The sequence below is a fragment of the Nothoprocta perdicaria genome, unplaced genomic scaffold, assembly GCF_003342845.1.
Source record: "Nothoprocta perdicaria isolate Ctin4 unplaced genomic scaffold, notPer1 scaffold_112, whole genome shotgun sequence".
Classification (NCBI taxonomy): domain Eukaryota; kingdom Metazoa; phylum Chordata; class Aves; order Tinamiformes; family Tinamidae; genus Nothoprocta; species Nothoprocta perdicaria.
Window position 1 is genome coordinate 2,287,882 of NW_020454228.1, and position 25,230 is coordinate 2,313,111.

At 38.8% G+C, this 25,230-nt stretch overlaps 1 protein-coding gene across 1 annotated transcript in view; it reads left to right on the forward strand.

Annotated features, from left to right (window-relative positions):
• SMS (spermine synthase) overlaps window positions 1–22,728 on the forward strand; it is a 47,439-nt gene extending 24,711 nt beyond the window's left edge. The window contains exons 5-11 of the mRNA XM_026052267.1: window positions 1,791–1,966; window positions 3,598–3,752; window positions 4,361–4,450; window positions 5,476–5,590; window positions 5,934–6,013; window positions 16,820–16,935; window positions 20,811–22,728. Of these exons, the coding sequence (XP_025908052.1) occupies window positions 1,791–1,966; window positions 3,598–3,752; window positions 4,361–4,450; window positions 5,476–5,590; window positions 5,934–6,013; window positions 16,820–16,935; window positions 20,811–20,853 (775 nt within the window). The 3' untranslated portion in view covers window positions 20,854–22,728. The remainder of the gene's footprint in view (window positions 1–1,790; window positions 1,967–3,597; window positions 3,753–4,360; window positions 4,451–5,475; window positions 5,591–5,933; window positions 6,014–16,819; window positions 16,936–20,810) is intronic.
• The last annotated feature ends 2,502 nt before the right edge of the window (window positions 22,729–25,230 follow it).

Consider the following 25,230-nt stretch of genomic DNA (forward strand, 5'->3'; position numbering starts at 1 on the left):
GAAGATGATAACATGTTGTATCATGCAAGTCTTCTGTCATGTTGATTTACTTAAGTACAAAGCTATATATCAAGTTCTGGGGATATTCTCTGCAGATGGTTGATTGTCCCTAGGAAAGCCTTCCTAACGGAGTTGCCTAGGGTAGGGAAGGGATGTATGGAACTCACTTCAGTGCCTTCCTACTGACTGGCAGCTGCCAGCTGCTTGGAGCAGGAGCACTTGTTCCAGTAACCTGACAGGAGATGCCAGAGGTGTTTTAGAGAATCTGTTCAGAAATGGAAGTGATCTTTTGAATCTTGTTTTTATGTAAAAAAATGAAGAAGATAAAACTAAGCGCAGAAACTTTGCAAGAGGGAACAAACTGTAACGGAACAACAGCTAAATAGTGCTGTAGCAGAAGGTTATCTGAAGGTGCAAATAAAGTGATAGTGATTTGCAAACTCATGTTACACATGAGAAAGTAAATACTGCCTTTGGTGTTTAACAAGAATCCTGTATGTAAACCACAAAGCAGCAGCTGTTTTGCTCTCCTCAGCCAGGTGAATCATCACCTGTAGCAGTGTATGCAGATGTAGATCACTTCCTATGCAGCAGACGCAGAGGTTGCTTTCTGAGGATATTTGTTACTGAAATAGATGATAATGGGAGTTTGTTAAACGGCTAGAAGAGCAAAGTCTACCTCAAGCGATCCAGATAAATGTGATTACTTCAGTATAAGAAGACAGACCCCCTAGGTAGATTAGGAAAGAGTTCTTTAACATACATTCCCAAGCCCTCAACTTTTTCTTTTGCTTTGTGTTCTTCTAGTGTTTTTAGTTGTAGCGAAGCTCTGTGTTGTGCCGCTGCGAAGCGTTGCTGCCGTTTTGTTGTTGGTGGCAGATCTGCTCTCGCTTTCCCCATGTGCTGCCACCTTGTGGCTTGTTGAGGGTACAAAACATTTCCGAGTTGTTAGGAAATCCAAAGGAGCTTTTCCATGTCCTGCTGCCCACCGCATCCTCCTTTGCAAAAAAATGGATTTTCAGAACTTGTGTACATGTGGGGAGCTTTTTGTCTGCATGTTTTGCATAAAAATAGATGCAGTCATTTTGAACAGACATTTCTATTTCAAAGCTGTTTTGTCTTTGAACCAGATGTGTATTTGGAGTTCAAAAAGAATGCAAAGAAACTGTTTTTTGTCCAGATGCTTGAAACATATTTTAAATGTAAACTACCAACTAAGGCTTTATGCATGGGTATATCTTATGTATGTTGCTTATACAGTGTAAGTGTGACCTTACTCAGTTTGAAATGCTGTAATAGTTCACTTTGAGGTTCCTGCGTGAGTGTCAAGTGTTGTGTCTAAACACAACATCAGAAGAGCCAGGCTCACTAATCCCAAAGAGTCAGCATTCTTAGATGAGTTGGATGTGGGAAGAGGCTTTGTTACTGTTTTTTGTCCCTGTTCTGTTCTTGCTTTGTACTTTTGTACGTTATTTTTCAAGTCAAGAGTTTGTTGTTTTGCAGAGGCTAGTATGTTGGGGTAGAGATTAATCCACACGCTTATTTTAGAAGTTGCATATAAAGAAGAATCTCTGATATTTCAATTGTGCCTTAGCAAGCTTTGTATATTTGACATATAGCTAATAGGATTTTTAAATCCCTTCAGCATTAAATTTTGCAAGTTTTTAAATAAAGGAAATAATACTTGTAAGCATGAATCTATTATCCTGAGCCCACAGGGTGCTAAAAGGGAAATGAAAAAAATAAATCTTCAATGTCTTGTAATCTGTTTTCTCTTTTTCTTCCCCCAGATTGCCAGCCATTTTGAGAGGAGGCACCATCGATAGATACTGGCCCACAGCGGATGGACGCTTGGTAGAGTATGACATAGATGAGGTTGTTTATGATGAAGATTCACCATATCAGAATATTAAGATTCTGCATTCAAAACAGTTTGGGAATATACTTATCCTCAGTGGGGATGTTAGTAAGTATTGCCTAGGGGAGGACTTTCTGCCTGAAACTGTTGGAGATGTTGTTTTCTATGTTGCTATGATCATTTTGATAGAATAATAAAGATTGTGGTTGTGACTTGATAAACTAACGCTAATGATGGAGTTAACAATTCAGAAAGATCAGCTAGAATAGCTCTATTTTAGCCTAGTTAGCTTGTTGATGAACATCTTCCAACTGTGTTGTCTTCAAAACTCTGAACTTAACTCCCGCTTAATGAGACCTGTGACGCCACCTTTTGTGTGAAGTTCTCTTCCTCTAGTATGCAGTGTCTGCTGATCTCTGTATGTTGAAAATGAACTTATGAAGTGATAGGCTTCAGTCCTTTAAAGCTGGATAAAAATGTTATTCCCTTTATGTAGAAAACTCAGGGAACAAGGAGTATACTTTGTGGAATCCCTTGGTGTCTCTGCAGAGAAATAGTGACTGAGGTAAATGAGGGATGTTGCTGTTTAGGGCTGGAATAATTGACTTCAGGCTAATTGGAGAGTAATTAAGAATTCTGACTACAGCAGTTTGAAACCACCAAAAATACCTCCAATTATTTAATTAGCTTTCTGCAGCTGCCAAGGGGGCTTATGTGCAGATGGCAGCTGTGAGTGCTGTTTACATTGAATTCATCAGCAGGTATTTTCTAATTTGGTTAGAATTGCATCTGAAATAACTGAATTAGGCATTCCATACTTTGGCAGAAACTGTCATCCAAGTTTCATATGGAAATTAAATTTTATTTGAACGTTGTCACAACATGCCTTACAAGTAAAGGCACACTTCATTTCTGTTTGTTTTCCACAGGCTTTAAAAGTGTAGTTCTAAGCGCTTCTCTTACTGTGTGCTTGCAAACTAAGTGCTGATTGCCAGGTGTAATGTTAGGATATGCAATTGTGCTGCCACTTAACGCTTTGTCCTGCAGCTCAGACCTGTTATCGCAGCTTAGGAAGGTTGTTGCCTGGCTTGAAAATAATAAGTAAAGCAGAAAAACTCCTGCTGCAAGGCCCCCCAGGGTCTGAGTACTAGTGTTTGTATTTCTTCTTTGCAGGGATCCTTTGATGCATCTATGTTAGTTTTTTAGTTGCCGTAAGTGTGCTTTCTAAGCAAAAAGCTTGTGACTGTTTCTTGCTCCACTTTGGTTTGTACTGTGGAGTGATATCAGGATGCATGAGCTTGGATTTGTTTTAGATGAAGCTGTACTGAAATGTGTACACCAGCACTAAATGGCTGTTTAGTCGACTTGTGGGACTAGACTGAAACCAGCCTGAGGTAAAAGCCCACCAAGGTGTGGCGTGGACACCAAGTTGGCAATACAGACTAGTCTGCTGTTCAGGTCTGCTTCTCTTGGCCCACACTACTTACAAATGTAGCCCTGTTGGGTTTGCAGTGAGAACTACAGGAATCTTCTATGTCATTCTGAGCAGCACTGCATTAGCTCTGGTAAATTATCAGAAATAAAATATCCTGGTACCTGAACTGTCTCACTGAGAACTGGTTTGTTTGCATATGTGGTCCTGCATTGGTCCACTTTATCACCACTTTAACACCAATTAATAAAGAGAAGAATTCAAGATGTAATGTTTCTGTCCACTTCTTTCTGTTTATTCCACTCAGATTTGGCAGAGAGTGACCTGGCATATACTCGAGCCATAATGGGCAGTGGAAAAGAAGACTACACTGGGAAAGAAGTGCTGATCCTTGGAGGTGGTGATGGGGGTATACTGTATGAGATAGTCAAACTGAAGCCAAAGATGGTCACTATGGTAGAGATATCCTTTGAAAATGGCAAATAATTCATTTTAACATATCAAGTGTGCAATAGCTTAATGTTTCCAATTTATACTGTAACTCTTGATCTATAAAAGAAAAAAAAATCTGAAACCAAAGCAAGTTTAAACAATGTTAGGGCTTGGCAAATTGTCTTAGTGCTAGAATGATCTAGGTTTTCCTCATCTGAAGATGACTTCTTACAAAAATAGTGATGGAGATCAAGATTTCAGCATTCTGTAGTTTAAATATAATTTGAAATATAATCCCACTGTTAGTTGTTTGAATTTAGATTATCCTGGGTTTTGGACCTGCTTTGCTAGGAACTAAAAATAATTGTTTAAAGATGCAGTCTAACCTGCTTTGGTTTTATTGATTTATTTTTAACGTAACTATCCCATTGTTTATATTTCAAGCTTTTAACAATAAAATGCCAGAAATACAAGTTGGAAACAAAAACAAGTTCTTAAACCTATTACTGAATCTGGGGATTCATACATAATTGCAACTTAGATATCTCATTATTCCATTATAATTTCTGTTTTGAGAAGAAAAAGATTTGCTACCTGTATAATTTTTGGAATGTAACGTTCCTTAACCAACTTCAAACATTGACCAAATGGTGATTGACGGGTGTAAAAAATACATGCGTAAAACATGTGGAGATATCTTAGACAATCTGAAAGGAGAATGCTATCAGGTAATCTTTATTCTGCTTTTATTGAAAAGAACATTTCAAATACAGCTAAATCTACTCTGGAAAAGTGATGTGGGGAAGGCTTCTGGGATGTGTCGGGGGAAGCCTTTTGATTTTCTTCACTTGGAAGAGGATTCTTCCCAAAATGTTTCTAAATAACAGTAGTTGACGGTGGGGATGCGATGTGTATATATTCATAATATTTGGAACTACACATTAGCTTCAAAACATTTAACTCTTCACCTTCAAACTATTAAAAATTTTATATATATATATTTATATATATATGTAATCTTTGTATTGTGAAAGTGAGACTCTGCTACCATCACAGATGAGGAGCAAGTAACAATAAAGGTGTAGAGTTTTGAATATCAGCTCTTAAGCTGATGAAGAGATAGCAGAAAAATGTTTAAGTTGTCCTACACTGTTGAGAATGTACCTGGATACTTTTTTTTATACAAGGCTTTATAATTTGGGTCAAAAATCTCTGATTACACTCTTACTATAATGGAAAAAAATGCAAGTGACCCTGCAGTTCAGGTTTTCACATGCTCTATGTGCAGGTCAAGTTTGACTTTTTTACTAGAAGTCTTTTCTTTCTGTTTTCATTAACGTTCCTTACGTGTCTCAGAAATACCAGTTTGCAGGTGTGAGTGGGGGGGGAAAAAAGGCATGCAAAGATTAAGAGGTGTTGCTGCATGCCACCTTGCATGAGTCAGTGATCCTTCATCCAAATAACGTAGTCTACGGGTCCTTGGAGAAACTGGTAACTTTTTCCCCATTTGGGGAAATCAGAAGCAATCAGAAACAAGAGCTAGGAGGTTTAGTTCTGTAGCACGTTAGGCTTGTTGCGATTCACACAACTGCACCTCTTTTTTTACATGATGTAAAAAACTGAAAATGGAGCATGAATTTAAACCCAATTTTATTTTTTTAAGCTTAATTATAGTAAACCCATATTTAGTTGTTCCTTTATTTGGTCAGTTATAGGGTATTATGAGAATTAGCTATGATATTCTTTCTTTCAGGTCCTAATTGAAGACTGTATTCCCGTATTGAAGAGGTATGCCAAAGAAGGAAGAATGTTTGATTATGTAATTAATGATCTGACAGCTGTTCCAATCTCCACATCTCCAGAAGAAGGTTAATCTAATTTATTTTTCCCAGATTTCTGAGGACTTTATGCATTTCTGATGCTGTATTCCATACTAACTAACTAACAATTTGCATCAAAGCTAGTTTAATTTTTGCCTTTTAGTACTACATCTTAGGCAGAGAATGCACGTACCACTTTTATAGTATTCAAGAAAAAAATAAAAAATAAAAGTAGTGTGCATACTCAAAGCTATGCAGATTAACCTGCCCTCTCCCATTTCATACTTGATAAAATATTCAGGAAATAATGCTACATTGAAACAGAAGTATTCACTTCCACCAGTATTCCCCCTAGGCTTTGTTTTCATTTCGGATCATTTTCTATATGCAGATTCCACGTGGGAGTTTCTGCGATTGATTCTTGATCTCTCGATGAAAGTCTTGAAACAAGATGGAAAATATTTCACACAGGTATGATACTTGGATATAAAGAAAAATTTTTGTAAATATATTGCATTCACCCATGTATGTCTTTAAACTTAAAAGTATAATTTCAAGAATCAAGCATAATACAGAACATTCTAGCTATAAAGAATTCTTGAAAAACAGATGTGCTTTATAAAAAAGAAACTTTTTTTGTGCTTAGGATTCCAGCAGTAAAGTGCAAAATGTGAAAATCTGTGATTTATAAAGGAGAATTTGACACTGGTGAAATAAATGTGAGGAGAAAAGCAGTCAACTGAGAGTAGATACTTTCCTTGTGCTTCCTGTCCAGTCCCGAAATAAAAATTTAATTTGGCTTCTGGAAAGCAGATTTTGAACATTTTGGTTATTTAGATAGAACGTAGTATGTAGAATCTTATTTGAACTGCAGGGATTTCTGTCCTCTTATGTGGAGTTTCTAATCCAATTCCAATCTAAAGGAAATAATTTAAGATATGTTTTTGGCACAGTATAGCCATCCCATCTATAATGTAATTGTGATAAAGCTTTCATCTGAAGATACGTCCTATATGTAATTCTGAATTTTGCACAAATTCTGTTGTACAGTTGCCTAGCAAGACCAGCAGACAGTTAAGTGCAGTATGCCTTTTTTATTTCTTCTGCATAACGCATATACTTCTAACTTGTTTTGATGTGTGCAGTATCTAGATACAGCGTCTTGAAATTTCTTGTTAAACTCTGCGATAGTCTTTAACCCAGCTGAAATTATGCATTTGAACTCCTCATTCCAGTTAGTTAGCTTTCTTATGCGTGCAAAGAAATTGGGTTACTGTTAAATTAGACAACTTGATAGAGAAATGCAAAATTTGAAGAAGGAGATTTTTGGCAATTTTCATTTGCTTTTTTATTTTTTATTTTAAAATACTGTGGTTGTGTAGGCAGGATGGATTCTTAATCTTGTGGTTGAAATGTAAGGTATGATGAATACAATCATATCATACTGTACATCTTGGGAGCTTTTCCATTCTGTTAATAATAGCAGTGTAAACATTCCTTTCAAGATGAAAGCTTCTCAGATGGCAGCACCTTCTGGATAGAGTCAGCTCTTATGTTGTGGTTGTTATACCTGTAGCAAATGCAAAATGATGAGCTTAGTTTATCTGTGGGTATGTAAATGCACACCTGTGGGTAGGCATGGATAGGCATCATGGCTTTGCAGAAGGGAACTCTGGCAAGCAACCTGTGCCATAGGCCAGACAGGAAAGGAAGAAATAATATCAAAATTAGAGTGCCTTGGGTTGGGATTTGTGGCTAACTGGTAGCTAGTGCAAGGGCTGGGGTATAGAAGCAATGTTTTGAGTATAGAGGCAATTTAATCTCCTTGAGGTGGCTGAAAAAAGGAAAATGAATACTGGGGCAGATAGTGATCAGAACTGTTAGTGTATTATTTACTGGTACACCTCCAAGCCAGGCTCTTTGGGCCCGTTGGATACTCCTTGTAGCCTTTTCTCAATTGAACCTAATAAACAAGACTGTGTCCTTGTCCTAGGAGGAACAGATTTTTAAAGGTGCTTTAAATAAAATCAGCTGTCTATATCTCTCTTAAAATACCTTTTGAATTAAATTATCTGAAGCTGGATGTCCAAAAGATTGAATTAGACTGTGGACAGTTTAAAAAACAAAAACTTTAAACATTGCCATTGTGAACTTCAGTAGCTGAGTGTTGCTCTACACTAAAAAATCTTAGGATTTTTGAATATTCTGGTACGTTAGTTAGTAAATGTTAGACCTTTTGGTTTTGTGTGTTGACACTGCAATTTCAGTTAGTGGTGTTCAAGCCATCTGTGTCCAGGGTGCCTGTCTTAGGTCTCAGGCTGGGTGTTATTTGTTGAAGGAACTGCATCCCACTTTTAGGCAGCTGTGTTTTAAAACTCGAAGAATTAGGGTTTCTCCCCACATCTATGTGTCTTTTCACAAGTTTCTTGAAATGTTTCTTGGTTTCCTAAAATATAAGGTGTATTAAATCTCACCAAGAAGAGCAGCTGGGGAATATCCACTATTAATGTTAAAGTCTTGCTTTCCCCTAATAATAGGGAAATGCCTCACTTCACAGGAAGAATGCTGCAAAAGTGACATTTTCTTATAGGCCAGTAGCTAATGGTCTTTTTTTTTCGGTTTTGGCTTTATAATGCAGTAACATTTCAAATATCTGTTCAGTAGCTTGTCCTCTGATGGCCTTAACCACAAAGGTTGCCTTGTGCGTTTTGTTAGTGTTGATTATTTTTGAGGCTTAATAAATGCCTTGATCAAAAGTAGAACTCTGTTTACAAAAGGCTAGCCTTTCACGTATTGTATTGCTTCCTGCCTCTGTGAATGCCACTATTGACAGAAATAAATGGAAATGCCCATCAGCTGTGCACATTTAGCTCTGCCCACGTCCTGCAAAATATTCCTCTTCAGTGCATGAATTGGTTAAGGCATTTCACAGCAGGTAGGGTGCCCTTCTGTGATTCCTTGGAGCAGGCTGCTGCAGGTATTGCTCAGGAACACTGTCAGCAGGCAGTGCCTAGAGATGTCTAAAAGCAGCGCTCTGGAGTCCAGAAGTGTTGGTTTGAAAGAGTCTTTAAAATAGCTGTGTAATTGAAAGCAGTTGCTAGCAGGCTGGGGACGTGGAAGCAGTACAGATGGTGGTGATCTACAGCCAAGCACCTCAGGCAGCTGCGTAGCCTCATCATGGTCCTCTTCAATGTACTTTCCTATACAGTTCTAGCTACTGTTCGAAGCCTGATTGAGAACTAATTGAGCCGTTCGTATGTGACCCTGATTGATACAGCTTTGAACTTTCAGATTATTTTTCGTATTTCTTAATTATTATTAATGTTTGATCATATAGTATACATTAAATGGGGGGGGGGGGGGAGGAAGGTCCCGCTTGCCATCTGGTTTCATAATGGTACTTCTGATTAATTGACTTAAAATCCAAGTTAATCAAAGCTTTAGTGCACAGAAATAATCTGGTTTTGGCATAATTATGTTGAGCAGGTGGCACGATGGCTTGCCTTTTCATCTACAAGAGATGACAAAATGGATGGTGCTGTTGCTGAAACTCACTGTGAAACCTGTCTGCTTCTGTACAGCTTATGGGTTTTCTAAAGAATATTGACAGGCCTTAGATTTTTGATTAAATCTTGCAGTTTATGATGCAGACACTCCTTCTTTTTCAGATTCATATCCCTCATTTCAGTGGAAACCATATTTATAGCTCACTTCATGAACATAGATCAAGCATTTTGTTTAGCTAAACTAATATGTGTGCTTGTGAGACAGTCATGTTTGTATGTCAGACACTCATGCTCCTTTGCATGTTGTGCTGATACATTTGCTAATATACTGGTACATAAAGGTATATGGTGTTACCCTGACTGTTCTCCCGGGATGCCAAGGTGTGAACCTCATAGTGCTGGTGCATAATATCCTTCTGCCACTAGATGGAGGCTGGTAGCTGACATTGGCTAGCAGGTCACTGACGTTAGAGAGAGCTTGCCTGCAAGACCCTTCTCAGACCAGTTACTTGCATTCCCAAGGGATAAAGGAATATGTGTCCAATTTTAGGGCACATTTGATTTTATTTTTTTCTTATTTCAGCTCTGGAGAGGTAGAAAGGACAACTTACAGATATTGAGGGGTGGTGGGGGGGAAAGCCTCTGTAATTGCTCTGCATTCCCACAAGTAATTGTAATAACAAGAGCAAAAATTTGTGCATTTGTATGAGCAGTAGCCTTGCTTTTCATGTTCATGCCTTTTTATCTGTCATCCACCTAGGTAGTCTCACATCCACGTGGGACTTTGATTTCTGACGTGTGCAGATAAGTGATACTTAGTCATGTGTCTTGCCCCCTTTCTCTGTCTAAAACTGGTGCTTCAGAGCGCATGACAATCTCATCCGGGTCTGTTTTGTTGAGGTGCTCGGTGCTGCCCTCTCCCAGGGAGCCGGTTTGGGAGGCAGGTCCTCAGCAACCGTGAACCAGTGGGTACTTGTGTACTTAAAAACAGGCACACAACTGGTGACTTGTTTGTTTTGATCAACTATCTCCATCCTGCACCTTCCCCATACTGCCTCAGGATTGTCCTAACCTGTGTGAAACTCTGCTCTGCAAGATGCCTGGGGTGACTGAAAAGCCATCAGTATACGCCAGTTTTGCATTTGTTTATCTGCTTTTTTGGACAACATGTAATTACAAAAATACCTTTTTCTTTGCTAAGTTTTTGTTCTGCTGACCTCAGCCTGTGAGGCTGAGCAGGCTATCATTTTCAGCCTGTTTAAGGAGAACCTTTAAAAATACCCCTGTGGAGGCCTTTTCTCCTTCCTGGTCTGGTTGGAAGCATTCCCAGGGCTGCCGGTGGGTTTGTGTTGCAGTAAACGGTGCTCGTCAGCGGGGCGAGGGCTCCTGTTTCTCCCTGCGCCGCACGCACAGGCGTCCCCCAGGCTGCTGCTTCCTGTCCGCGCCCTCACGCGCCGCGGCCTGCCCTGTAAGTATCCAGACCACCATGCTGCTGTGCTCCTTTTTTTGGCTGCCCTGTGGGTTTTTTAATTAGCACTTCCACCGAGAGAGCGGGATTTGCCTTGAGTGCAACGTGTGAAAGGAGGCTGGAAGAGCCCGTGCATGTGCCCGCGCAGGCACAAGCACTGGTGTGATTTCCTGGCCGTTTGCCCCTTCACAATTTTTATTGCACACATTTCTCTGTGTGTTAAACGAGTTCAGATTTAAATGAATTGATCATCTGGCCAGTGGAGGCTTCTTCAGTCCACTTGCCTCTGCTATCATTTTAAATATTATCTCTGCCACACAAAGCTCAAACCCAGCTTTGATAGAGGGTCTTTCAGGCTCTTGGTATCTCATCATTTAGTTGAGCTGAGTGATGGAAGGAATTAAACCTCGACCACATTCAGCTCCTTCCCTTGTCACTACAAAATAAAATACAAAGCCACATTAAGTTGAAAGAAACAAAGCCCAACTGTAGTAGAGTGTCACAAAGGATATCCAGCAGCAGTGACATACGGGGATGAATGTAAGACACTGCCACGTACAAGAGCCCTTTCCTTCTGCTGTCAAATCATTCGTTTACTTCCAAAGACCATAGGAAACACAGAGACTCAAATTTAGCCTGGATAGTTGATAGAAACACCCCTTCCATTAGCGGGTTAAGCTAACTAGAACTAGTAGGCTTTTTGTATGCCTTTACTTATTTTAACTGATTAGCTTTTGTTTCCACAGAACTGTATTTATTTTACAATAAGAATGTAGGCAATCTGTTATGCTGCAGAAACTTAGAAATTAAGCTTGTGTTACTACAGAATTTATGCCCGATGAAAGCTGGAAAGAATTGTAATTGGGAGAAAGGCATGAGCTGTCAAAATCAATACAAGCATTCAGAGCAGTTTGAGAATGTAAAGATTGTAAAAGTAGTTCAAGAATCATCAGTCAAGGAAGGGCTTTTAAACACAGATCACTTAGCTCAGTTATAATCTTGAAAATTTAAAATTGCCTCAAATGCTTTCAAGTTAAATGGGTACTGAATTACTGAAATATTAAGAAGAAAAACCACCAAGAATTAAACTAAATCTAGTGTTTTTCATTAGGAAATTTGAAATGAAACATGTTGTATGACAGGTATGTTTCCCTTGATTATGTTTCAGTGATGCAAGAATATTTGTGTGGTTGGCATTGACTCTTAACTACGACTAGGTCTTGGACTTGATCGATAAAGCTGGTTGTCTTTTAGAAAACTGTTAAAAGTGACTTTTTCTGGATATCGCTTTCCTAATATTAAAATAGGTTTATCTAACTCTTACAGGCTTGGGATTTTTAACTTATGTTGTTGTTGAGTAAAGCCAGATAACTTTAAAGCTTATAAAACTCTATGCTGCATGGCCCCAAGGAGGAGTTAGTGGAGCACTGTCAAGTAGAACATGCCTTACCTCTAGGGCAGGTCTTCCTTTGGAGACTGGCAGTAAAAATTGCATATTCACAAGTTTTGTTGTTTTTTCCTGCTCTTGATTTGCCACACTGTCTGCAGTGATTTCTCTCTCCCTGAAGAAGGGAGAAAAGAGGGCATACTGAAATGGCAGTCTGGCAAAACTGACTGCAGAAACTTTTGTCTTAATGTGTGCTTCCCATTAGACTTCCTCTATAATGGTTGCATGCACTGCAAATTACCTAGCGATATTTTCTATTTGTGATTCAAATTATACACACAGGTTGGTGGATTTGGGGAAGTTGGTTTTTTTGTTTACTTTTGCATTTAGTCTGATGTTGAAACAAAATTATATGCTTGGTGAAGGGTGGCTGAATCAAATAACTGCTACAGTGTCTTGGATAATAACAGGTTACTAAACAAGTACTACAGTCGTCTTTTCAGTGCTATGCTTTCTTCAGTTGTTCTGGGTTGGTCTTCATCTCTTACCTTCTTACAGGCCTCTTCTGTTTTCTGGTGCCTGTGCTGTTGGTTAAACCTGTCCTAAACCGAATAGAGTATAGTTAATATAAAAAATGTGGTTGTTCTTTACTAAATAACCAAGTAGACATCTATCAATGGAATAGGAAAAGTATAATCAAATATGTGTTCTTTCTTGAAAGAACTTTCTAGAATATGGAACTCTGTGTATGAGGTTTTTAAAGCTTTTCCATATATCCTGAGCCTAATGCAGTAAAATCACAGGAAAAACAGTAGGATGAAAAATGTGCCAATGAAAAGAAGTAGAGAAAGTAATTCTCAGTCAGAATGTGCTTTATACACTTCGATTTTGCTTATTTAATTTTTTTGTAATAAAATCCCTGCGCATTAAGTTTTGTCCTTTATGTAGGTGTGTTTTTATGTGCACAGGTGTCTAGTCCAACTCATCTTAATTGTGAGAATTTGTGAGAATTTTAACTGCTTATTAGTTCTGTTTGTGTCCTTGTTTGTGCACTTAATTTAAGATGATTTTGAAAAAAATGAGAGTGCTGAGAAACAGGGAGAATATGAAATGATAATTCCTTAAGACTATTGTCTTGGAATTCAGTATTCCCTCATGTGTTAGCAGAACAACTTAGTCATATGAAAAGCAGGTAATGCAGATGTTTTAAAAGTGCTAAATCTTTTGTTTTTGTACTCATATAGGTCTCGACCTCAGTTTCAAGCCTAGGGGACGTAAAATATCCAGTAAGCTGTGACCTTAAGAGTGTAGTAATTTCCAATTAAGTCTAGCTCTTTTTTTCCCCCTCCCTCTCTTAGTTGATCCATCTGCGTTCTTTCATAGTCACATTCAAGTCACGCACATGATCTGAGGCCAGGAAGGGACAATATATATTTTTTCATTAATGGAAAAAATATATATGTGCAAACATTTCCAAAAGTCATTGAGAGCAGAGAGAAGATACTGCCATGCAGTAGGGAGACTGTTGCTTTAGGTTTTCTTTCTTTTGCCTCTTTCCTGCAAAGTTCAGGTCTTGTAAAGATCAAAAGCAGACTTTTCCTAGAAGGCTTTTGGCCTCTCCGATCATGAGCAGAAGGAATCATTCCTGAAACCAGGAAGTTGACTCTTATAGTAGAATACTGTATCTTCCATTAAATTTTTGACAGAATCGAGTAGAAATTTGTCTAATGCTGTTTTCCTATTATTTAAAACTAATATTCTCATCCGAGATAAATAGTAAATGTTAGTGTCTTGCATCTTTTGCCAATATTTTTGCAGGATTTTGCCTTATATGTTAGGTTACTAGGAATTGCCTGTAGACTAGTATAAAGTTTAGTTTGGTTTTGTTTTCTACGGTGAATGTTGTTCAACCACTAACAATGGTTAACTGTGTGAGGAAAGCTTTTTGTGTTGTAAGTAACTCATGCCTCTTTTTCTACTGATTAGGAATCAGAATTAGCAATTGGGTGTCATGACTAAGTAGAGGTAAAAGGCACTCATACCACAGGTTCATAGAAGCTAACAGTTATGAAAGGGTGGAGATGTACATGTTTCACACACACGTCTTCCTTCACTGCAGATAACCCAACCACACAATATGTGCACGTGCTAAGGTTTGTCATGATCATGTAGCTTGCTGTTTCTGTGTAGTGGCTACTGTGCAATGGACATTGAGGTCTACAGACTGGGGATCAGGGCCCTCGGGAGGAGGATGAGGAAAAAGTCTTACAGATTGGTGCGGCTATGGCCTGCTCTCTGTTGCCTCTTCTGCTAAGGACATCATTCTGGGAAGAAACAGGGTGTTAGGTGGGAAGGGTTCTGACACTGCTCTGCATTGCCTCTTTTCACAGGTCTTGTAGAACTTCATTTTACAAAACTGTCTGAACATCCGATGCCTTTGTGACTCTTTAATGATTCACATAGTAGTAAGGTAAAGGGTACATTTTCATAGAAGGTCACAGATCTTTTTTTGAAAACTTTGAAACCCACCCCCTGCCCTCGGCCACATGAATTGCCAGTACCTTCAGCTTCCTGCTTTGTCCACATTCAAGGTACCTTTAGGGAAAATAAGATGGTCGTGGTTGGGTAGTGGTAGGGCAAATGGGTTTGTGTAATCGACTCCATGGGATGGTAATATCACAGCACTTAGAAATGATGACCTGACAAGGAAAGTGCTTTTTCTTGTCCACATGAGCTCTAGATCTCATCTGAATAATGGTGATAGTGTCTGCCTGTTGGTGTGCATTAACCCTTTCTCCTCCTTCATCAGCATCGCAAAACATCTTGCTGCTGTGCTGCAGCAGAGGTATGTTCATATTTGGTGTGTCTTTATTGAGTGTGTCATGCATAGAAAACAACAGCTGAGGCATCTGGAGACCATGCGGTCATGATTATACTCAGCTTCCTAATAAATCATTTTTTTCCAATAATTTGTGAGTAGTTGCCCTGCTCTTCAAAGAGTTGTTGGCTAAAGCATCATCTAGTCTACTTAATTACCTGTAAGTAATGATGAAGAAGGCGAAAGACTCCTAACAAAAAAGGAATGTTTTGTTCATTATTTTGTTGGGCAGGAGTGAGTTAAGATGCAACAAAGGAGATGAAAGCCCAGTAGAACAGATGCTGAGAACCAGGTGGGGAATTGCCTTGAACCAATAAGGAGAGGGAAGAACCAGGGAGCTTGGTGTAAGCCCTCTAAATCTGTTGGTCGTGGGTTTACAGGGTACAGGAAAGTATGGAAAGGAAGGAAAAGAGAAAGGAGCAGAGAAACAGGCTTTTGTCTGTTAGCTCCTCTTATGATTGAAGAAAAAATCTGTAGTGAAGATTTATTCACTTGGAAGCCAGCTTGGAGAAGGGCTTAGATCCTCTTGGAAATTCTTGGAACCAGCTAAATTATTTAGATAAATGCTGTTTCAGACTCAACTCTGAAATACGTGCCTCAGATGAGTAGAGTTTATATCAAGTGACAAGCATTAAGTCTCATGAAGGAAAACCTGCCAGTTCTTTTTGGTCTTTTTGTTTTATTCATAATTAAAACCAGGCTAAAACATTGTGTGTTCTGGTAAGAATATATAAAAACACAAACCTGAACTTTTTATTGCTAGCCTCTCTGTTCTTACTTGGAGATTGCTACTTGAACTTAAATGGTTAATTTAGTTTATTATGGTCTATTCAGACTATATGGATTTCTTAATCAGTGGTTCCCTGCTTGGTTTGCCTGCAAATGTTGTCAGTTTTCATGGGGCATTTTGAAAACATTGAAGACCACTAAAGGAGATATTGTACCTGTATGTGCTTAAGTAGACAGTTCTTAGTTTTAAATTTGGCTGTACTTTGTTTAAATGTTATTTGCTTTGCTTTCGGCTCTGTTGTTATTGGTCTCAAGTAATATGCTCTTCATGTTCCTTGGTGTTCAGAGGGTCGTTCATATTCTTAAAGTGACAAAACAGGTGTATGGTGTCGTTCCAGATATATATAGTTAGATGTCTTATTAGAGCTTTCAGTACATGGGGTGCCTGTAAGTACATTGAAAAGTATGCTTGACCTTGGACAAGCTTGTGCCTTGTATATGGGAGTTTTGTTTTTTTTTTAACTCCCAATTGTAAACACAAATTTGTAGCCCAAAAATTATTTGATTGGAAAGAGGGGAATAGATATTTATTTGCCTGTCTGGGGAGGACTGTGAATGCAGGATGTCTATTACTTCCTTATTGCACTGTTAGAGGAGATCTTTTAAGCATTAATCGTTTTCATTGTTGTTTAGAAAAGGATGTTGCTAATCGTCTAAGACACTCACAGTTCTAAGAAAAGAAAAATCCTAGGAAACACTTCCTTTTCAGAAGCATGATACAGAGCAACTCAAGGCAACGTGGCCTACAGCCAGCAGAGTTGAGGCATAATCTGATTTGTTTTGTCATGTGGAAGAATCAGTTTAAAATGGATACGCTGCGGCTCTCTTGGTACAACATTCTAAGGTTGTAAAGACCTCAGCAATGTTAAACAACTGAGAAAGTCTGGATGTTGTAATAAATGTTTACTAATGTATTTAAGCAATCATAAAGAAAATGGTTATTGAGTAGATGTTGTAGGTAAACAACACATGGTGGTCTGTTTTAACTAGAAGCCTGATGTAATGGCTGTTTTTGCTCATCAGAAGATGGATAATTCCCTCCATACTTGGTCTTTGCAAATTGTTGCTTGCTGTAGGCTAAACGAAGACAAGCTGTTTGATATTTGCCTTGTAAATAATAAATGCTAAGAACAGGATGTATGTGATTCTGAAATATATGAAGCCTTACATTAATGTCTAAATGTATACATTCATCTATGACTTTGCTTATGTATTTGATTACAACTGGAACTTTTCTTTTTTCCTTCAGGGAAACTGTATCAATCTGACTGATGCCTTGACTCAGTATGAAGAACAGCTCAGCAGACTCTATTGTCCTGTGGAATTTTCAAAAGAAATCGTATGCGTTCCCTCCTACATGGAACTGTATCCTTGAAGACTAAAAAAAGTGCATATTAATATATATATATATATATAGTGAGTCTAGACTGCTTAGAGGTAACAAATTTAAATGGAAGAAGACAGATGGCTATTAATGATTTTTCATAGCAAATGAATGACTGTAGGGTCATTTTGAAGGGTGATGACTGCGGTAATTATTTTGTAAAGGTGCCATTATTTAAAAAGTACTGAAGTGCTCTCTAGCTTTCAAGGCCATGTCATACTTTCCTTAATTTCTTAAATGTTGACAAGTGTATTGTTTATACAAAGCAAGACAATCTTTATGATTATTCTTTGAGAAACACTAGGAGTTTGAGTAAGCCTCTACCTTATTTCTCATTTGTGGAAAAATAAAAAAGTAATCTCATAGAGCAACATGAAACATCTGCAGATATTCTCTAATAGCATTATTCCAGACTATGTCTTGAGTTGGATATTAATGAAAAAAAATCCTAAAAATCATTGAGCCTTGCTAAAAAATCTAAATGGAGGGGAACAGACACTTTTATCTGCGATAAGTGAAAGAAGGGCTTCTTGCTATTTTTAAAATTTTTCTTTTTGTCCCCAGTCCTGAAAGTATTCCTTAGAATTTCTTAATTTTATGGTAACAAATAAGTTATGCAAGGAGTTAGAAATTGTGTCTCCATGCGTTTAGTTCTAAAAAGACATTTTGATGTAACGTTGGATAGTTTTGCTGGGTGCATGTATCTTAGATGTTGCAAGCGATCTCCTTGGAACTATCTCCACAGCTCTCCATTTTCTGGTCTCAGGGTCTGCTTATTTACAATGCTAAGCCTATGAAATCCTGCCATAATATTTCTTCTGTTTCCTGCAGGCATTTATCTTCCCCCACCACGCCCTTGAATCTTGAAACTGTCTTAATGTTGTAGCCTTCTGTTGTGGATGCTTTGCTAACTGCTCCTTCTGTTAGAAGGCAGAAGCTCCTTCTATTTCTCATTACTGTTAGGTTTCCAGTGAAATTCAGATTTGTTACTAAAAACATTTCCAAGACAAAAAAGGCTGAAATGAAGTTGATATGAAACTATTTACTTTGGCTTATGTTACAGATATACTTGATTAGTTATTGTTGTCTTTAATTACAAATACAACATACACAGTTGTTTGAATTGTGTGTTCTCAGAAAGTTCTCTAAATATTTATTGCATTGTTTATCCAGATGCAGGCAAAATGCTTCTAAATGAAGCGGGTATCATATATGACTTCATTTCTTTGAAAAATAAATGTCTCTAAGCTAACAAATAGGAAAATTTCTGGATATTAAATAAGCATAAAGATGTTAAAAGTAAGCTGGTCATATTTCTCTGAGAGTTGTTTTTAGTTTGCTGTTCTGACTGCATTGTTATCCTATGAAATAGCAATATTCATACGAGAATATTAAGAGGAGTTGATGACTTCAGATCACAGAATATTCAAGGTTGGAAGGGACCTCTACAGATCATCCAGTCCAACCTTCCTGCTCCAGCAGGCACACCTAGAGCATGTGGCACAGGGCGGCATGTAGGCGGGTTTGGAAGACCTCCAGAGAAGGAGACTCCACAACCTCCCAGGGCAGCCTGTTCCACTGCTCTGTCACTCTCACAGGAAAGAAGTTCCTCCTCACCTGGAGATGGAACTGCCTGTGTTTCAGCTTATGCCCATTTCTCCTTGTCCTATCGCTGGCCACCAATGAAAAGAGCTTGTCCCCTTCTTCCCTGCCTTCTCCCTTCATGAACTTATGCATGTTAATCATATCCCCTCTCAGCCTTCTCTTCTCCAGAGAAAACAGGCCCAGATATCCTATTGCAAAGTAAGATGTGCAGTAACAAAACTCTGGTTTATTCTTTAAATTGTTCTTCAACCTCTGATGTACCTTTTTTTGCCTTTCAAGTAGAAGTTACCAGCCTTCTTAAAATTTAAGAAATTTCCAAGCAGATATCATACACTTGAATGGGAAGTTATACCTGAATGCAGTTTCAGAGGTGACTGTGAAATGCAATTGTTTACATTAATGTTGCGACCAAAAAAAGGCTTCTAAAGGCTTCTATTTCTCACTGGACATTGTAATGTTTGTTAAGTTCTTGAAACCTGTGAGACGTCAGGTTGTTACTTCCTTTGGAAATAATAGGTTTTTTTAATCTGACCAAACATTATCTTCAGGGTTTCCTGAATGCAGTAGAGCTACTGGATTATTGCTTTTATTTGTTACTTATTTTTGCATACTTGCAGGATTTGAATTCCAAGTAAAATTACATAGGAGTGTTTGTCAGTGTTGCAGTGGGAATGAGCTGAAATTCGAGAAGCTGTGAACACAGATACTAAAACTCAGTATTTTAAGGAAAGTGTATGTGTCACCGAGGTCACTACTGGAAAACTGTGCTGAACATTCAGGCACCCATCTGGACCACATATGACCTCACTATGCTAATAGAAGAGACTTGGAGAAAATTGGGCAAAATTTATATGTATCTGTCTTTTCGAGAGAGAGTTCAAGAGACCCCCTTCTGAGGCATTTTACCACAGTGAGTGGAGTGGCTGACACTCCTGAGGACTGTGCACAGACCTGGACAGGCTGGAGAGTTGGGTAGAGAGGATCAACAAGGACAAGTTCAGGGTCCTGCATCTGGGGATGAATAACCCTGGATACCAGGTTAGGGCTTGACCTGCTAGAGAGCAACTCTGTGGAGAGAAATTTGGGAGTCCTGGCTGACAAGAAGTTAACCATGAGTCTGCAGTGCCCTCGTGGCCAAGAAGGCCAATGGGATCCTGGCTGCATCAGGAGGATGTTGCCAGCAGGTCAAGGGAGGTGATTCTGCCCCTCTGCTCAGCTCTGGTGAGGCCGCACCTGGAGTATTGGGGGCAGTTCTGGGCTCCCCGGTACAAGAGGGACATGGAGCTTCTAGAGGGTCCAGCAGAGGGGAACAAAGATGATTAAGGGACTGCAGCATCTCTTCTATGAGGATAGACTGAGTGATTTGGGCCTGTTTCCTCTGGAGAGGAGAAGGCTGAGAGGAGGGGATCTAATCAACATGCATAACAACATCTTCTCTCTGAGGGGGGAATGTAAAAAGGATGGGGCCAAACTCTTCTCTGTGGTGGCCAGTGACAGGACAAGAGGTAATGAGTCTAAGTTGCAACACAGGCAGTTCTATCTCCATGTGAAGAAGAACTTCTTTCCTGTGAGGGTGCCAGAGCCCTGGCACAGGCTGCCCAGGGAGGCTGTGGAGTCTCCTTCTCTGGAGATCTTCCAAACCCGCCTGGATGCCGCCCTGTGCCCCATGCTCTGGGTGTCCCTGCTGGAGCAGGGGGAGATTTTGACTAGATGGTCTCTGGAGATCCATTCCAACTTTAATCATCTTGTAATTTAAGAGATGGTAGGCACTTAAATTTTTACCTGAACACTCAGTGTTCTGCTACTGAGTGTCTTAGTATTGCCTGCAAATCAGCTAGCTGGAGTCACTTGGCTCTTCAGTCATGCTTCATGCTGAAGAAGATGAGGTAGAGGGATCCCACCTTGGTGGGTACCTCATTAAAGACCTGGAGTTTTGATTACTTCTTGCAGGTTTTTTTCTGTACTTCATTCAGTGGTTGCAAAATGTGCAGCCTGATTCTGCACTGGGGATTAGAATCAATGGATTTGCAATTGACTTAAATTTCAGTAAAAATTAGGTGCTCTTTTAAGTTGTTGAGAAAAAAAAAGATGATCCAGGGAGATTTCACTTTGATATTTTAATGTACCCCGTCACTACAAGATACTACAATTTTCCAAAATTGAAATGCAAGTAAAAAGAACTTACTTCCATTTTAACTGTGTACTACACCTACTGCTTTTTGTTTTTCCTTGACTGCTCATTCTTCTCTAGATGGGTATTCTACACAATTTGGAAGAAACATGTGGAAGCCTGAACATCAAGGTTATTCAAGATTATCCGAAGCGTACATGCTGCATGGAGCATATAGGCCTGCCACGTGCTGCATATTGGCATCTTGAAACTTTAAATTATATGCTGTAGATGATCCTGAAACTTAGTCATGCTATTGATTGTGAATTCTTTAAATGTTTTTTATTATTATTTTAATTTAAAAGGAAATGGAAAATGTATATTTTGATGAGCTAGGGTGTTATTTTTGAAAGTCAACGTAAAGATGAATAAGCAGCAAAACTCTATAGCTGCTGAATGCACTGAACCTTTAGAATGTGATCCTTTTTATTTTTTGTAGAACTTCACAAACTGATTGATTAAAAACCAACATCTTTAGCATTTCATCCCTGAGGGTGGTCCATGGAGTTTTTGTTTTCTGTTTTGTTTTCCCATCAGATTTCTAATTATGGTGCTTTTTAAGGGTAGAAGAGTGGTTCTTTTTTTGTTTATAATTTGAAATTGAACATTGCAGTGCTTCCATATAGAAAAGAAGGGCATAACTTAAACGGGGGGAGAAGGAATCCTGTGAAAGGATACCCAAAATCCTACACTTAAAAGGGAAGAAAGCTAATCTTGAATTTTGTTAGTTTACTTACTCTAGTTTCATTCATCATACTGTTGTGATCTCTGCTGCAGCAAACAAGTCTCTGACCATTTTCCTCATGGTGTTCTTTAGCAGATATATTGGTATTTGGGGTTTAATATGAATTAAACAGTAAGCTTATAGAGGAACTTTGAACTCCAGCAGTATGAAAATGAATACTCATTATTTTCATCCTGCCATAAAGCAAGAAACAGTGTAATGAGGTTTCTGTGGTCATATAATCCTCAGCTTTATGGGAAGCATTAGGTTCTTGAAGAATGAAAAGTCATTTGGGAAGGAAGACTAGATGTGATCTAGATTCATATGCAGCGTTGCTTCAGTGATTTGGAGCAAATACGTATAATTCATTAGGGCAAGTCCTGGTTCTGTTGTTGCAAGCTGACAATGTTGTGTGGGGCTTTTGCTCTCCTACATTCACTTGCACGTTACAACTCACTGGAAGATAGGTTGCGTTGTAGGTTTTGTTCTGAAAGATGAAACATTTTTCTTTAACTGTTATTCATGTTGTCTGAAAAGTTCTATTTTTGTAAGAAGTGCTGTTTACTAACTAAAACTCTGCTTTAGTGTTCAGGAGATTCCGCTTGAGAGGAGGCCAAAAAATATACCCTTTCTGTACATTTCCAAGATAGAATAAAAAGTGTACTACTTCACTCAACACTCTAATCTTGAACCAAAATGATACTCTTGACGAGAACAAATAAAAATGCACACCCAGGGTCTGTATTGTTAAGTAATGAATAAAGAACAATTTTACTGTATCCCACATATAAACTAATGATGAAATCTGAGTAGGTCATTTAGAATTTGAGTGATGTTGAAAGACTTCCAAAAATTTGCTCTGCATTTGATGTGTAATTATTTTTGCATGTACAGTTGTGCTGTTAAAGTGCATTCAATTTGGAGCACTAGGAGAATAACTCTCCATTCTTACTATTTTAAGTGATTGCAGTCAGTGTTAATTCTTCAGTATACATTGGGCCCTGTTGTTCCATGGCCTACAGCCTGTGTATCCATTACTGATTCAAAGAGCCTCCCTCTTCAGCAAGAGAAGTCTTGTGTTTCCCCAAGTGTTTTAGTTGTATCTATGCCAGAAAATACCTTGAAACTATTGCCTATAGCCTATTAGCAACTGCTCATTTATGATATGGGACTGCAAACAATATATTGTATAGAGTGCAAATTAATGCACATGTCCTGTAGACAATTGTATGTATCCTTAACTTTGTGTACATGAAAACTCCCATTAATTCTGTGTGTGGTTACTCATGTAGCTAGTATTAAGCACACAGGTGTTCCCTAGGACAGGGCTTGCAGGATATATTTTCCTGAGTAAGCTGGAGAAATAGAAATTGGGTGCAACAAATAGATGGGTGGTAGGTTGTTTTTTGTTTGGCTGTTTTTGTTTTGTTTTTGTTGTTTTTCATTTTTGAAACTTATGAACTGGAAGATGGTTTAGTACAATTGCTGGCTTGTTCTACCAAGGCTAGCGTTTTTGTTTTGCTAAGATGCACAAAGCTGCCTCAACACAAAGGTTTTGGCATAGGGAGATGTTCTGTAATCAGTTCCTTGGATGACCAGGGGGCTCAAATTTGGTGGGTTAGATTGTTAAGAGTGAGAGGCAGCAGTGCTTGCATTTTTTTTTTCAGTTTTTATAGTGTAAAGAGACTGAAAAAATTACTTTTTTCTTCAGACTTTTTAATGTAGTTTCTTTTAAATTGTTAGCTAAAGTATAAAGCAATTCAGCACACACTTAACATTGCTTTCTTATTTTTTTAAGTTGCTGAACTGGTTTTGAGGAAATATATATGCATTGTCAGTTTTATTTATTTGTTGCTGTAGTAGGAATTACAAAAGGTAGAATTTTCAAAAGCAAACTGCAATAGCTGACCAGTTTATCCACATTTAAGGCCAGTTGGGAAATAGCTATGATAGCCACACTATGTATGCAAACAATTTCCAAGAAGTGGTTGACATGAATTTTTTTCAATTATTCTTTGCACTAAATGCTGCTTCCACCTAGAATGTGATTTAAAAAATATAAAAACTTGATTGATAGTAGTTTGTGCAAAGAGAAGATTGCTGGCGTTGTATCTGCTGCATCAGAGCAGTGCACATTTTAAAATAAAGGTACGCTGTTATTACTTGTCTGTTTCAGTTGTTAACTACACCACAGATGCAGGATTAAGTGACAGAAGTAGTGGGCATGATGCTTACCATTGTACCTCTTTATTCTTTTTCCTTTTGCCCCTCTGTTTGTCGCTTAGCAAACACAGAGGTACTTAATGGTCCTTCTACTGAATATGCCTTTTCTGCTTCTCACAGTTTAGTGGTTTCAATTCTTTCTACTCTGGAGTGTGGAGCAGCACTCTGTTGGCAGCATGAAGATGACTGAGGCTTTACAGTGGTTGTTCCTGTGAAATACTGTGGAATACCGCAGTGTGACTTCTTTGGAGCTCTGTGAAAGACTTCCTCAAAGCCTTGCTGCTCGAGTGGCTGTGACTCAGCATGTGGCACGAAGAAAAGAGAGGTGCAGAAGAAATAAATGAGGCATTGAGGATGACGCCAGCTCTCAAGCAGGACCTTGAGGAAATGGAGAAGGGCATGAGTGGGACAGGCAGCTTGGAGGAGTTGCTTGAGGGGATGATTGTGGGAGAGTGTCAGACAAGGAGAGCCTTCTGAGAGAAGGTTTCTTGTAGATACTTAGGTAAACTAGCTGTTTGTAAAGGAGAAATATTTGTACCTGCTCTCAATAAGAGCAAGTGACTTGGTAGCTAGAGGGGGCAACTAAATGTATAAGAAAAGTCCTGCATACAGACTTTGTGAGGGGAGGATGAGTAATTTTACAGTGCCTATATGTGCAGTGGGGAAGATGAGTATCCTTCTCCTTTTGGCTTTGAGATTTTGTCGGGCTGCTGAAAGGAAAAGGCTGATGAGACAGGTGAAGGAAGAGAAACACTTGATTTCTTGTTTCACATCTTAATTTAAACGTAGGAGACTGCAGATGATATGCCTGAGGAAGATAGGAGGAAGTTTCCAGATAGAGCAAGAAAGATGTATTGGTAATTATTGATGGTGATACTGAAGGAGCAAGTGAGAGAAGCAGCAGCAAAGGAGATGAGTGTGGGAGTGAATTAATAGTACTGAGCCACATAGCAGTGCAGGACAGCTAAACCTTGGGCCGAAGGAAGGAAGGAGGGAACGGAGATGGTGGAAGAGAGGGTCATAGGTGAAGTTCAGGTAGTGGCTATAGGTGCACTTCAGTGAACTTGAGCTTCAGAGGCAGAAATTGAGAAGTAGAGGGTAAGAAGGAAAAATACAAACATCTTTATATGGGGAATCATTAGTATGATTCTTCAGTGCTTGAAAAATTACGTGCAAGACAGAAGGGATTCAGACCAGTTAATGTGAGGAGCAATTGGGAGAATGAGGCAGCGAGAGGAGTGGTAAGTGAGGAGAGCACAACAGGGGGCAAGGATTGCCTCTGGAAATCCAGACTACGGGAGTGCTAATTATACTGCCTTGTTTTTCCTCTGTAGATATCTGGGGGAGAACAAATGGAGATGTGAAATGAATTTTTAACTGAGGAATTATTAGAAGATGACTGTATCATTTAACTGTATCATAGGTTTTCATTGTACATATGGGAGACTGGAAGGCACAATTGCACCAGTCATCTCTCCGCTGCCCTCAGCTCTGCAAATCAGAAAGGCAGGCCCGAACCAGTAAGTGTATGAAAACAAAAACCATTGCTACAGC